Source organism: Cuculus canorus, chromosome 3 (assembly GCF_017976375.1).
Source record: "Cuculus canorus isolate bCucCan1 chromosome 3, bCucCan1.pri, whole genome shotgun sequence".
Taxonomy (NCBI): domain Eukaryota; kingdom Metazoa; phylum Chordata; class Aves; order Cuculiformes; family Cuculidae; genus Cuculus; species Cuculus canorus.
This window is the reverse complement of record NC_071403.1, coordinates 20,381,731-20,396,761: the sequence shown is the minus strand read 5'-3', so window position 1 is coordinate 20,396,761 and position 15,031 is coordinate 20,381,731. Positions and strand designations below refer to the sequence as shown.

General features: G+C 37.1%; 1 protein-coding gene across 11 annotated transcripts in view; it reads left to right on the top strand.

Annotated features, from left to right (window-relative positions):
- CEP162 (centrosomal protein 162) overlaps window positions 1-15,004 on the top strand; it is a 48,989-nt gene extending 33,985 nt beyond the window's left edge. For all 11 annotated transcript variants that reach the window (XM_054061790.1, XM_054061784.1, XM_054061789.1 and 8 more), the window contains 7 exons: window positions 834-938; window positions 1,996-2,220; window positions 3,439-4,109; window positions 4,968-5,109; window positions 6,177-6,275; window positions 9,301-9,435; window positions 11,627-15,004. In XM_054061790.1, the coding sequence (XP_053917765.1) occupies window positions 834-938; window positions 1,996-2,220; window positions 3,439-4,109; window positions 4,968-5,109; window positions 6,177-6,275; window positions 9,301-9,435; window positions 11,627-11,845 (1,596 nt within the window). In that variant the 3' untranslated portion in view covers window positions 11,846-15,004. The remainder of the gene's footprint in view (window positions 1-833; window positions 939-1,995; window positions 2,221-3,438; window positions 4,110-4,967; window positions 5,110-6,176; window positions 6,276-9,300; window positions 9,436-11,626) is intronic.
- Window positions 15,005-15,031: the final 27 nt, after the last annotated feature.

Below are 15,031 nucleotides of genomic sequence, written 5' to 3'. Positions count from 1 at the left end.
TGTTTTGTTAGAGAGATCACAGATGAAAGGAGGTGCCTCTTAAGGGGCAGCCAGTAAAGGAGATCTCTTAAACGCCACCATATCAAACTGATCAACATATCAGTGGGAAAAAAAAGAGCTCTGACTTCATAGAAGCAATCAAATTAATCAAGCTATGCTGCTATAAAAGCATTACTTATGCTAACATTGCCAGTGTGAGAGAGAAATCAAGACAGGAATACTGCCAGCTGTACAAGATGTAATATCCCTGTACTGTGATCATAGTGGCTGATAAAAGTAGGAAATTCAATTTAGATTAAAGTTTCAAGTCTTTGTGGCAAGACTTTATGGGAGTGCAGGAGCATTAGCTATTGAGTTCCTTACCCTGATCTTGAGAGTCAGCATTTATTTAGGCACAACATAATATTGTTTTTTGGCTGTAGCTGTATCTCACCATGCAGCATAGCTTTGCAAATCGCAAACTATTTCCTTAACTTACTTTGAATTTGTGTAATGTACTGTAGTACTTTATATTATAGCTTATTAATCAAGCCTGCATACTGGAAGTACTGGAGAAAAAAAAGCAGATTACTGTTCTGAAGACAAGAAGGTCCCAAAGCTGAAGCTGGGAATGGGTACCTAGAGAAGAACGTTAGCTCCTTTTGATGTAAATGCTTGAAGAAGTTGTGACTTAGTTTAAGAACCTGAAGGATCAGTTAGTACAGAAATCACTACTAGTTCTTAACTTACAGAATACTTTCATTATATTGTGTACATTTGAAATGCTTACTTTTGTACTACAGGATAATGTCTTGGAATATGTATTTCAGTGTGTTTTCTCATAAATTGGATAGGTTGAGAAGCTCAGAGCTGAAGCTGGAGATCAGTCTGCGCAACAGAAGAAACGTTTGCGAGACAGAGCAGCAGATGCTAAAAGAATTCAGGATCTTGAGCGACAAGTACGAAATAATAGAACTGTCACATTTAACCTTTATTTCAGATAAAGTCTCTCACAGTGCTTACCAGCCCTTTCATGAGGATAAAGCATTGAATGAAGTCATTTGATAAAGTAACTTGTGCTACGGAACACTCAACAGAAAAAGCAGCAATTATTTATTTACAAAGGGCTCTTCTGCTACTATGTTCTAATAAGCTATTTTACTAATATAATTTTAAAAATCCTTTAACATTAAAATACTTTTTAGGAGCAGGCAGGCAAAAGCACATACAAGCTTGTTGTTTATTGTCTAAGACTCCTTTTGTCTATGTTCAGCAACTTTTTAACATTATGACCAATTCCAACAAAGTTTATTCAAGAGTAGGTGTTTAAATTTTTCTGGATTCCTAAAAGATTAATTAAAACTGGGGGATTAGAGACCTTAAAATCAATGTTTCTACTAAGGAAAAGTCAGGTGGAAGTGAGCATTTCTGAATTTTAGGTGGTGGCAGCTGCATTTGGTAGGGATGTAGGACAAATGGGGAAGAGCATCTGCTTACTCTGATGCAAAGAGTGTCTTATCCATAGATAAAGAGAGGCTAATAAGGCTAATAACAAATTAGTCTTGCATGCACGGTATTAATGTTCTTTTATTGCAGACTCCAAAACAACAAACATAGAATCTGTTACTGGTAGAATAATTTCAATACTGTATGAAATATCTCTGCAGCAGTTGGAAAATTAGAATGTGAATATAAGTCCTAGAAAAAAAGCAAATGCTTTAGCAGCATTAAAAGGCATATACAACTGAAGTGCTAAGAAAGTAAATAAAATGTCCATTTGACATAAGATAATCTGAAGACTAGAGAAGTATTTTGTTTAAGATGATGTGTAAGTCAGTCAGTAAGAGATTATGAGTCTTGCTTTTCTGTAAACAACATAAACATAAACAGTGTAAAAAATTTTCAACATACACATCTCATTTTTCTTCTTCACTCAGCCTAAGTGAATGACATTTGTTAACATTCTGTCGCTTATTTCGGTTCACTTCTCATCAGAACTTTATTCTTTTTTGATAGATCAAAGAAATGGAAGGAATTCTAAAAAGAAGATATCCAAATTCTCTGCCTGCTTTGATTTATGCTGCTGCTGCTACTGAGAAAACTAATGATATTTCAGCTAAAGCAAACACAGTTGATTTTTTGGAGAAAAGAATAAAAAAGTTAGAAACAGAACTTGAAGGTAAAGATGATGAAGCTAAAAAAAGTCTCCGTGCCATGGAACAACAGTTTCAGAAAATAAAGGTAAAAATCAGAGGCTTGTCTAGTATTCTGTTCTGCAAGTAACAGTCACAAGGTTACTGGTGTCTAACACAGAGTAGTGGTGAAAATTGTGAAGGTAAAGACCACATTCGAGTAAAACAATATTCAAAGAATTTATAATCAGAATTTCAGTAGCTTCAGCACCTAAGATAAAAAAGCATTGAAATTGTTTGAGTAGTAGTGAAACTGAGAGGACAAGTTCTTGAAGCATAATAAGTTAATTCTACTATTAGGATAAATGGATTTCATCCTGTGGGTCAGAGCAGCTGCTTACCTAACTTCTTGCTGTACCAAAGGCTGCAGTTTCCAAGAGCTGCTGACTGAACGTTTCTGCAGGGAATGTCTGGGAACACTGCGTTCTATCCAAAATATTTATACAATAGCGAGCCCCGAGGCCTGTGTTAGGAAGCATGAAAGTCTGGCATCTTACTTTAAGAAAGAAGTGAACTGCTCAGATGCTTAATAAGCAGGAAGGGGAAGCACTGGCTGATTGTTCCTCCTTTTCTCCATATGAGTTACTCATCATGCTTTCCTCAGAAGGTCTTCAGGCTATTAAGAAGGGTTGGGTTTTCTGAGCTCAGATTCTGTATCTCTCTGAATCATAACACTATATTTAAAAAATGGAAAAAAAAATAAAATAATGTCCTGATAAATTTTAAGATGCTTTTAAAAATGTGAAGTACGATTTTGAAGCATGTGGCAATAATATGTGCAAACTGCCATATGGTGAATACATAATGGCAGGTTTTCAAAAATTAAACACTTCTTGCATGAGTTTAGCTGCCAGTCCAGCTGGGCCAGAGCTAAACTGTGACACTGTATAAAAATAAGATGTTACTTTGCCTGTCTGAGTTGGCAACATCTGAAGATAACTCAATTATATAAAAAAGAAATAGTTTCTTGTCAATTCTGTTTTCTTTCATGCATAGTTACTACATTCATTGTGAGTAGAGGATTACTTTGTAGTGAACATTCTGAGTAATTCTGTTTTACAGAAGACTTAAATTTGCTTCCTGTTATGTTTCACTCACTAATTTCTGAACTGATTGAGTAGTGTTAGCAACACTGATGTGTATCCTGTCTTGTGAAATCTTGCTTCGGGTGTCCAGTAACTTTAAAGAATAATAGAAAGACCTTATAATAAGTAGTTCACTTGAGGAAACTTCTTTTTCTTCCCCTCCTCCCACTCCCCTCCCTTAGATACAATATGAGCAAAGACTTGTAGAGCTTGAGCAGCTACTTGCCTACAAATTTATGAGTGAACCGTCAAAACTGAATGGTGATAAAGCCTATTCTACAGAGCTTGAACAGGAGCTTCAGAATCTAAAGACAACCCATCAAATCACTGTTAAAAACCTGCAGACAGAAATTGAAAACCTTAAAAGTCAAAATTTCCAATTAAAACTCAGAAGTAAAAAGGATAATAAAGACTTGGAGTCCACAGACTCTCAAATGAAACAAGGTAACACAAAAGACAGACTGTTAAAATTGAATGAAGAACTGGTCATCAAAAATAAAGAAATACAAGACCTTACAAAAACCGTAGAGAAACTTCAAAAAGAAAGGATGGTGATGTTGTCTGATGATAATTTGAGAAATAAAACCGACAATAAGGAAAATTCTACAGAGACCTTGAGAAAGAATACCTCAGCAGCAGATAAAAGGAACTCCAGCAAGCGTGAACCCTTTCTAAGCATTTTCAGTGATGACAAAATATACCAACCACAGACCTTTTCAGATTCTAATCTCTCAGAAGTTCTGCAAGAAAATGCACAACTGAAAGAAGAGCTAGAAAGATTGTCTCTCGAAATGAACCAGCAGAGGGTGAAGTCTCAAGCAAAACTAGCTTATTCTGAAAATAACATACGAAGGTAAACACTGAACGTGTTCCTTTATAAAACTTGTTAAAATTTTGGCTGATAACGGATTGAAGTGGCCCATTAATATGTCAGCCATGTGCGAAGCTAGCTTATGCTTGGCTGCATTCTCTGTAAATTTTGCTTGTAGGGTTTGATTTTGGATTTAGGAAGGTTGGGGGGAGGGGTTGTTGCTTGGGTTTTCGTTTTTTAGAGCAGTGTACTGTCACAATTCTTTCTACAGGCAAGCCTGTATTACTCCTTCTTATTAATACTACAGTTAGTCATGGTTTTGAGTAACAAGATCTCATGTAAATCATTGCATCTTAGATGCTATGTATTTGTGTTGCGTAGCATTAATATTTGGTACACATACTTTCCTTCGAACTTGGGTGTACTTTCAGTGGGATTCACTTGATCAGCTGCAGAAACTTTTCACTTTGCCTAGTCTCTCTTAGGTCCCTTCGTAGTAAAAGTAGAAGAATTGGCATATTTAGATTGCAACACATTCTGTTCTAAAATAGATACCTCAAAATAGGACAGCTGAATTATCTTTTCCTGAGAGGAGCCAAGAAACGTGATTGGCTGACTTTTCTGTATTCTAGCTGCCTCTAGTGAAAAGAGGCACATACCCACTATGGTAGGTTTCACACCCTGTCATCTCGTCAGAGCAGTACGTGTAATGGTGGTGCTATCTTCCAAGGTTTTGTTATAAAACTTCAAAGACATACCACCTTTAAGGTTTGTGATATTTCGTATATACAAGTGAGAAATATAGCCACGTATTTGAAGAAGTGAGAAATATAGCCATGTATTTGAAGAACTGCCTATAGCTGATTTACTACATCTTATTTTCTTTTCACCCTTGTTCAGGATACAGGAAGACACAGCAGAATACATTGCATCTCTGAAAGCTTCCCATCAGAGGGAAGTGGAGAAGATTCTTTGCCAGCATGCAAGGGAGCATTCTACTTCCAAAGTAGCTGAACTGAACAGCAGAATTTCAACACAAGAGGTAGGACACAGTAGACAGATTCATTATATATAGATAACTGTTAAAGTTATTTCTTTCTAGATTTATGTAAACTTTATCTTTTTTTGAATTAATATCTGTTGTTTCAAAAATGGGCCACTGTATTCACAGATTCACAGACTGGCTGAGGTTGGAAGGGACCTCTGGAGTTGGTCTTGTCCACCCCCCTTTTTGAGCAGGGTCATCTAGACCAATGCAGCCCAGGATACTGTTAGCCTTTTGTTCAACTTGGTGTCCACCAGCATACCCAGCTCCTTTTCTGCAAAGCTGCTTTCCTCTTGTTTGGATGGACTGCTTTTGAGCTTGAAAGACATGATACTTGAATGTCAGCCAGCTTTTTTGGGCCCTTCTTCATCTTCAGGCCTTACCTCATCATTCAGGCAGATCTTTGAAGAGACCAAAGTCTGCTCTCCTGGAGTCTAGGGTTGTGATCTTGTTTCGGGATCCTTCCAGGATTCTAAGCTCCACTATCTTATGGTCAGCCAAGGTTGCCTTTGGCATTCACATCCCTAACAAAAACCCTTCCTCGTTTGTGAGTTTAAGGCCCAGGAGACCACCTCTCATCACTCTCATCACTGGCTTCTCTATCACTTGGGTCAGGAAGTTGTCATCAGTGCTGTCTGGGAACCTCATGGATTGCTTATGCTGTGCTGTATTGTTCCTCCTGCAGGCATCAGACCAGTTGAAGTTCCCTGTGAGAACCTTAAATTGAGATTGTATTTGCACATTAAAATTTTGGGAGAGGTTTTTCACAGGGGATGAGGGTAGATAGAATGATTGCATTCAGAGTATTCCAGAACTTTCTATAACTGAGTAGACTTTTTTCATATGCTTTATATGAACATGGGTGCTATTTAATAATCCACGTAGAGCATTGTTAAATATCACACACGCGCACATGTTAGAGGTAGTGGTGTTGCTCTATGCATCGCTTATACCTGCAGTACTACAATACTGATATTTTTTTTTGGTGTATTTTTCCTGTATAGGTTTTCACATGTTGTCATGGGTATTTATGTTAATGACAACTATTTTTAATCTTTCTCTAGATATTAATAAAACATCTCCAAGAACAAATCAGTGAACAACAGAGACATCAGGAAGCCCTTCTAGTCTCACAGATGAGAGAAGAACTCCTGCAAAAAGAGGTATATTTAAATTTGGATTAGGAGTGCTTTATTCTATTGAGAGTGTTCAGTTTCATCCTTGTAAAGCCTGAAGTAATATGCAGTAAAATAAGTAAGTAAAATAACAGTATCTTTCTCAGTAGCTTCTACAGTTATACCAAGAATGGAATATATTTTTCTGATTTCTCTTTCAAGAGAACAACACAGCATAAAAGATATAACTTTGACCTTCTTAGATTTATTTTATTATTATTTTTAATTTTAGAAATGTCTGAAGTCTATATGAAAATTGATCAGCAATTAATCCAAACATTCATAGCCTCTTCTTTGAGAGTTATGATGAGTAGTAAATAGACCACAGGATGTTTTCTTTATGAAGAGGAGATTTTATTATTGTTGTCAAATTCCTTGTTCACATAAAGCTTTTCTTTTTTTTTCCTTCATTGCCATAAAACTGACTTAGGCAATTTTGTTCTTGGCTTTCTCCTTTGAAGTCTATGAAACATGAGGTCTTTGAAGAAGAGGTGGTTAGTTGTAGTAGTTCTTCTGAAATCCTCTTGGTTTTGAGAGAGATATTTTAGGTTGTTCCTAGTCTTTTACTTCAATTAATAGCATACAGTCTAGAAATTACACTTGTTCTCATGAGAACTCCAGACATTTCATCTTGTTTGCTCCCCTTATTTAGAAGAAATGAGAAAAGTATCAGTATGTGTTTAGTATATACTTAATGTAATTAATCTTAATCTCACTAAACTCTTTCAGTATTTCTCTTATCCATGCAAAATTCCACCTCTGTTGTGAAGCATTTTTAGAAAAGCGAGAGCTTGTAGGGAGAATAAAAAAGATCTCATATTAAACAAACTCTGTATTTGCAAAATGAAGACTGAGACTTTGGTTCGTATTATGAATCTAATGATACCTATTACCTTTCCATACAAAGCTTGTTTCAGTCCAATGATCTCACTATAGATACTACTTTCTCTTGGGAAGGCATGATGAGAGTACAGTGAGACAAATGTTATTCAATATGTTTGTTTCTTCTATGACTGTTTGCTTTATGGATTATTAATGACAACTGGTAAGAGAATGATCTTCCTATCACACCCGCATGTCACAGGCTGAGTTTGATGGGCTGGCATTGAAGAAAGGGGTGTCTTTGTTACAAAAATCATTGCAAGACTACAGCGAAGATGTCAAAGTCAAGTCCTGCTTTTGCCCTATTTGATTGCTGTGCTGCTTATAAAATACATTTTAAGCATTAAATGGTTAAATAAGTTGAGCTGAACAATGAAGGTAGCCAAACCTGAAAAGGTAGTCAGGATATGGAAACCCCCTACCATTTGCAGGAGGATTAAGACTCCTCTATCTATCTAAACAGTGTTATCTCAAAAAAGCAAATTTTGTCTGAGGCTCACTGGAAGGCTGTTATTTGAATACTAATCTCAGAAATGCTGTTCATGGGTGGTTTTCATTAACTTTATACTTCTCTTGTATAACATCTTACACATAGGACATGGAGCCCATTTTCTCCTGGGCCTTTTTTTCCCCCTCATAAAACCATTCTTGCATTATTTTTTCTTGTATTTAATTATGTACTTGAGCTCACACATCAACCATTTTCTTTAGTGGGCAACTCAGCAGACAAGCAGCAGACCCTCATTTTCACAGACCTTATGAAACTGACTTCTGCTTATCTAAGTAGCTGAAATTGGTTCAAAGCTGCTGGAGTACTGGACAGGCAGAAATGTGATAATGTACACCTTATTATTTCAGAAAACCATGTTAAAAATTGAAATAATACAAAGATGATGAGAGGGCTGGAGCACCTCTGCTATGAGGACAGGCTGAGAGAGTTGGGGGTTGTTCAGCCTGGAGAAAAGAAGGCTTTGGGGACACCTTATAGAAGCCTTCCAGTACCTGAACAGGGGGCACAAGAGAGCTGGGGAGGGGCTTTTTACAGGGGTGTGGAGTGATAGGACAAGGGGGAATGGCTTTAAATTGGAAGGGGAAAGATTTAGATTACATATTAGGAAGAAATTCTTCACCGTGAGGGTGGTGAGACTGGCACAGGTTGCCCAGGGAAGCTGTGACTGCCCCATCCGTGGAGCTGTTCAAGGCCAGGTTGGATGGGGCTTTGAGCAGCCTGATCTGGTGGGAGGTGTCCCTGCCCATGGCAGGGGGGTGGAACTGGGTGATCTTTAAGGTCCCTTCCAACCCAAACCATTCAATGATTCTATGATTCAAGCCATCTTGGAGTCACTTCTCAGCAAGAGTGACAACATCCTATGAAGAACACAATGCTTCAAGCTACTTGAATTCAGCGTCAGTGAGACAAAGGAGGGTTGAGTGCTTGAAGAGGGTTAGCTGTTTGCCAATGTATTGGGTAAGGGGAGCTAAGAGTTATAATAAAGGATAAAGATTTCAAAGCTTTTACGTTATTTTACTTGCACACATTTAGAAAGTAATCAAAAAACCCACTCAGAATGTTTAATGACAAAATATCAAGCTATTTAGAATAGAGAAAGAATGAGAATGAACCAGCAGAGCTTTAAAAAACCCTTACCTGAATTTCTGGAGGATTAGGAAATAATTAGACCAAAGGGGATTTGCAATCATGTCTGTCTCTTCTAGTTTATTCCTTAGAAATAGACTGGTACATTTTTATATTTGATCTTTATCCAGCACATGAGAAGGGATTGTGTAAGGGCATCTAATCATACTATTCTCTATTAATCTTTTAGTATGTTTAGAAGTATAAAAATTGACTGTGAATGATCACTTCATAACATACTACAAACAGGATTGAATTTCTCAAAAAAGACTAGATTTTCATGTCCTCAGGCTACTTCTCAGCAATGAAAAATTCTAATCTAAATCCCTGAGCCCTTTTTAAGCTTGTAAGTATAGGAGATTTCTCTTTTATGTCTTCCTTTCTGCGCCTTTTGAATGGAATGATTAAACAATGCAAATACACTTCAAAAGGAATGTGTTTCATACCCTGCTTAACACAACGATAACAATTTTCATCAATTCTGTCAAACCGTAGGTGACAAAATTGTTGGAAGAACTGAGAGAGGCTAAGGAGAACCAGAGTCCTGAAATGAAACATTTCTTATGCCTGGAGAAGAAAATCAAGCATATGGAGACTAGACATGCAGAAAGAGAGCAAGAAATCCGAAAGGTACACCACATTATATCTGCATTTACTTTATCAAGAGCAATTTAGTGGTTTAACTGTAATTTTATGGTATTTAGACAGGCTCATTTAGCTCCCGCTGCAGGGGATACTTTTTGATACAGCCATGTTTTTGTCTTTGGTGCCTGCTGATTCAAGCGAACGTAGATGCAGTCATAGTCAGCACTCACTTGCTGTGGTCATTATTACTTGTGCATGACTTGCATCTCAGGTGCGTAATTTCCTTGGTGCCTGGTCTAAGGAGGCCTTGCTGTTGCAGATGGTAGGACCTCATGACCTCTGGCAGCGCTTTTTATCATTCAGTTATTTCATATTTCAGTTACAGGATGAAGGCTAGCTACTGAGAACTTGACAAGAGCTTGTCATGCAGAGTTTAAGTTCTGCTATGTTCCTCAACTGAACTGTAATTTTATTTTCTAGTCCTAGAAGCCTCATTCAGAGAAGCTGCATTAAAAGCAGAGAAACATTTTGTAGCAGTCTACTACATACTGTTTAATACCTGAAACAACAACAACAAAATAGCTTTTTTCCTCCACAAACAAAATATTTTGAATTTTAAAGTTTGGATCTTTGTCCTACTACTTCATGCATCTGACATTTGTATCCCTTGAATGCATAAACCAATATTGCAGTTATTTTTTCATCTTAACTTATGTCACGGCCTCCATCCGGATTTTTCCTCTATCTGGGGAACTTCTATCATCTGGAAACAGTTTTCTAGTCCATATAACTTTTTTTCTCAGCACTTGCATCACTTAAGTCTATGACTGTATTTCGTTACTGTTTTAACTTAGGTTTTATGTAAATACATGAAGTCAAAGAAGGGCAGCTAGACTGAAAGATCATCAAACCTCTAGTAATTCTTAGTTTATGGAGTTTGTTCTACAATTTTGAAACCAGCTCTCACAGAATACACTTTTACTTTGAGAATTGTTTGTGGTAGAAGGTCTTATTCTCACACATTTCTACATCACATACTTCATTTTCTTCGCAAAAAGAGCTGTGCATAAAACAACTCACTGGATGAAGAACAAGCCACTGATGATTTTATTGTTATTCTTCACAGTCTGTCCTGCTGGGGACTGTAATACTATTTTACTGATTACTTTTTTATAATTCATTTTTTTTATAATTTTATAATTTTTTTTATAATTCTTTTTTTTTTGTCTAACGTGGGAACTTCTTTCCCATTTCTGTAAAGTGTCTGCTGCTGCCCGCCCTGTGATCTGTCTCCACTGAATTCATAACCTGATCTATAGTATAAACTAAGACATTTTGTAATGCACTATTAAAACCAGAAATAATAATATACACAACAGTTACTACTAAGTAATTTCATCTTTCCTGGTTCTACCGGCCTTGTTATGTATTAAGCTTTAAGTTTTGCTTGTACCACTTTTCTGCCTTTAATCATCTGCAGTGGTGCACCAAACAGTCCCCCAAATGAATGATAACAAAATGAGCAATTTAGGAAAAACTAATTGCTGGATAAAGAAATAACAGATTTTTCTTCATATCAATACAATAATTGTATTACAATAATTATGGCCTTTAAGTGATAAGGCTTTCCTTAAAGAATCTATTACAATGAATAGTGATGTGGAGATTTTGATATCTCACGATACTTTTTATTTTGAGTGATTTAATAGGATTATGCCATGAGTTTATGTCAAAATTATTTCAAATTTTTACCCCTAGCAGCTTCAAACCTTTGTGACTAAGGATATTTTCTGATAATTTATAGAACCTGTAGTTTTAAAAAGTACAGGAATTCAGAACATGTCATCCAGATTTGGTTTGTTTCTCTTGCAGAGCATTCTTTTAATTAACATATCTCAATAGCAATTTAAAAGGTTCATTTTGATTATAGAGGGGTTTATGTTAGTCTTCAATATTCAAGCTTTTAATTGCTGCTTTGGAGAGGATAAATTAAAGTCTCCTGAGGCTCATTAGTTATGGATTCTACCCTTCTGTCATTAATGCAGCCATTTAAAGGAATTCATTGCTGTCTGAATGACTTTTGTAATAGTCAGAAGAAATTGTTTCCATTTTACGTGAGCATTGGGCTTTGAGACTGAGCATCAAATATAATGTAGTGGCATATTTTTACAGAAGGGAAGCACTGGCTGAGTATTTGAGTAGGAAATCACAGTGCTGACTTGCTTCTAATTTGCAGGCAGCCCAACTAACACAACACGTTACTGAAGCAAGGCAAACTCATGAGGTCGAGAAGTGGCGAAGGCTGGCACACCGGAAGAATCAAGAACTGGAGAAATTTCGAGTGGAATTGGATTCAATATTAGATGTTTTACGAGAACTACAGAAACAAGGAGTTGTTATTCCTGCACCTGATTCCAGTGGATTCAGCATGACAGACAGCTGTTGGAAGACATGATTTAGGTTGATTAGAGAAGTAGAATTTTAATAGTCCGTTATGTATAGAAAACTTTGTTGAAAACCATTACACTTGTAAACTGAATTACATTCTGACCTTACCTGAAATCTTGCTTGTCCAAAGGTAGATTGACACAGAGCAACAGCCCAGTCCTATTGTATGTCTTATATTTTGTTAGTAATAAAGTTACATCCAAATTTTTAAAAATATTAGGAATATTGAGGTTATTCCATAAATTCAATTACCATTGAAAAATTCCATTTGATGCTTTTTCAGATACTGTAGAACGCACTTGAATACCTTTAACTTCTGTTTTTAAGTTGTCTTATACTGATTCCTTTGTGGATAGTTTGAGTAATATGCTATTTAGCTAATATTTTTAGTATGTTGAGTTAGTATCTTTTATTTGGTAGGACACAAAAATCTTCTTTTTCCAACATCATGCTTCTCTCCTTCCAATTCATAAAACATTCCTTCCCTTATCTTTAAGACCCCTGTCAATTTTGTAAATGATTGGAGGGCTGGAGCAGAGCAGGCGTTCCCTGGTGATCCTCAAATTCAAACTATTATGTTTATTTTGCAGATATTTCCAGCTGTGCTGCTAAGAATGATGGCAGAGTGGTCTAGCTAAATTACGGGGCAGATGTGAAAAAAGCCTGTAAAATACGGCACGAGAGTAAGTTATTGGCATTCCTTTTATGAGGGAAGGCTGTATTCATTCAGATTTTTACAAGGGGTTGTTGTGGATCTGCCAGTGTACCATGTTCATGGATGATCTTTACAGAATAGAGAGGCAGAGTAATAAAGAAAATGCACTAAAGCTCGATTTCAGGGATATTTTGGTGGGCAAATTTAGAGTTAAAATACTGAGCAAATTGGAAAAGGGAACAGAAAATAAAAGCAATAATCTTTACTAATGACAAAGGAGACTGGTATGCTTGAGCAGGAATAATCTCCACCCAAATAGAGAATGTGGATATAACTTTTTGCTCAATGGACAGGCATCATAGCAGGTAACAAGCTGAATATTTAGAGAAACCATTGCCTTTTCCCTCTCGTTCTTTGCTGGAGTTACACTAGATACTAGCTAGTATAGGATGAATTCCTAGCTTTTGGTCCCTTGTTTCAAAAAATAAATGGACCCAACTGGAGGGAAAAGAACACTCGGCAGTCTAGAAGATGTAGCCTTAGGAACACTGAACCCACCGGGGCTGCCCTGCTCCAGAGGAAAGATGAGGATGGCTGTCACGCTTGTTTAAGGCAAACCTGCTGATGGAGGGATAGAGAAAGGAGAAGCAGTAAACTTCAAAAAAATTGAAGAGAGGTAGCTGCTTGGTAGCAGGGAGGACAGGTTTTCAAACAAATACCAGTAAATTACTAGTTTGAAGTCTCGGTACTACAAGTTCTTAAGAATTCCACAGCACATACCTTGAGGTTGTAGTTCAATGAGCTATACTCATTTAGAGCAGAGTGAAGATAAAAGCTAGAGTGCACTATTCGGGTCACCTCTTCCTGTAATTTTGTACAATCTATACTGTATTATTTTGTACTATTGGTTGAAGCTAGCATTTCCCTCAAATGTGATATAGTTCAGATCTCTGTACATGTATTACGTATGATGCTTCTTCAGGGATCAGGAGTAAACATGCACTTTGGCTTACACAAGCATGGGACTGAGCATGCATAAAGAACAAAACAGTGTAACAAGTTATACCACGCAGGCACAGACGGCAATCAACAGTGCAAGGGTTGGGGCGGGTTTTGAGCATACAGCACACAAATATTAAGTGAGAGTATGTATATGAATAGGTACAGATAGAAAAAAGATGATGGTCATTCTCAATAAAACAGTAATCGTGCTTACCTCATATTCAGGTACTTTCAGTAGGGGTGCTTTGTCCCTAATGATAAAGTATTAGTCTGTATTCATAAAATGTGTAAATACAATAATGCTGTATATATATATCAATCAATACTGTATTTTCTTGATTTGGAACTGTTTAGCAAATGAAAAGGATGAAATCGAGTAATTTCAACTTACTATTTATTTCCTGTGCAATTTGCTACATGTGTAACACTATTAAAGTGGGTGACCTGAAGTGAGATTTTTTTTAAATTACAGCAACCCTTGTGTTCCCAGAGAGGCCAGGCCTTGGGGGTAGGTACACGAGGACACGGCCTAGGACAGGAAGGCCTAGGGGAAGCATTTCTGGTTGCTGGAAACTCTCAAACTTATAATCCTTCACCCACCAAGAGGGAGTTGCCTTAGTGTTCACACAGTTCATTCACACACCTTTTAAAATTCTTATATTTGGTTCTCAGCAAATGCTGGTATCTTACATAGCTTGAATTAAATTTCAAATTAAATTCTCTGAATCTATTTTACTGACCCAGGACAGTATTATTTACTTTTACTGTAAGCTATAATATGGTTTATAGTATGTTTTCTCTATTTTTGGAGGAGGCTGAGGGGAGACCTTATTGCTCTCTACAACTACCTGAAAGGAAGGTGTAGAGAGGAGGGAGCTGGCCTCTTCTCCCAAGTGACTGAGGACAGGACAAGGGGGAATGGCCTCAAGCTGTGCCAGGGGAGGTTCAGACTGCACATCTGGAAAAAATTTTCACAGAAAGGGTCATGGGGTACTTGCAGAGGCTGCTCAGGGGTGTGGTTTAGTGGCAGATAGGAATGGTTGGACTCGATGATCCAAGAGGTCTTTTCCAACCTGGTGATTCTATGATTCTCATGTATTACATAGCTGCACACTCACTGAAGCATGGTCTGTAGTTTTAAGGCATCTACTATGAATTATGCGCTCTGCACAGTAACAGACTCTCTCTGGTCTTGAATGGCTGCAGTAATGGTGTTCTTTTTGGAGAACCAAGGTCCAAGTCTCAACTTTCTGCTAAAGTTATTCGTTCTTGACTCCAGCAATCTTAAGAGTATGGAAATGGGAAAATGCCATGAAACGGAGCAAAGGCTGACAAAACAGGTCATTAGTTCTTACTGTACTCCACTGAGGAGTTCAGTGAGATCTTTCAGAAAGTAACAGAATTATAAGCTACCCTTGTATGGTTTTCTTATACCATACTACTTCCTCATACTTCCAGGCGGCATTGTAATTAATGGATTAAAAGAACATTAAACATCATTTCTTTGAATCATTAGCCTTACATTTAGCTGGAATT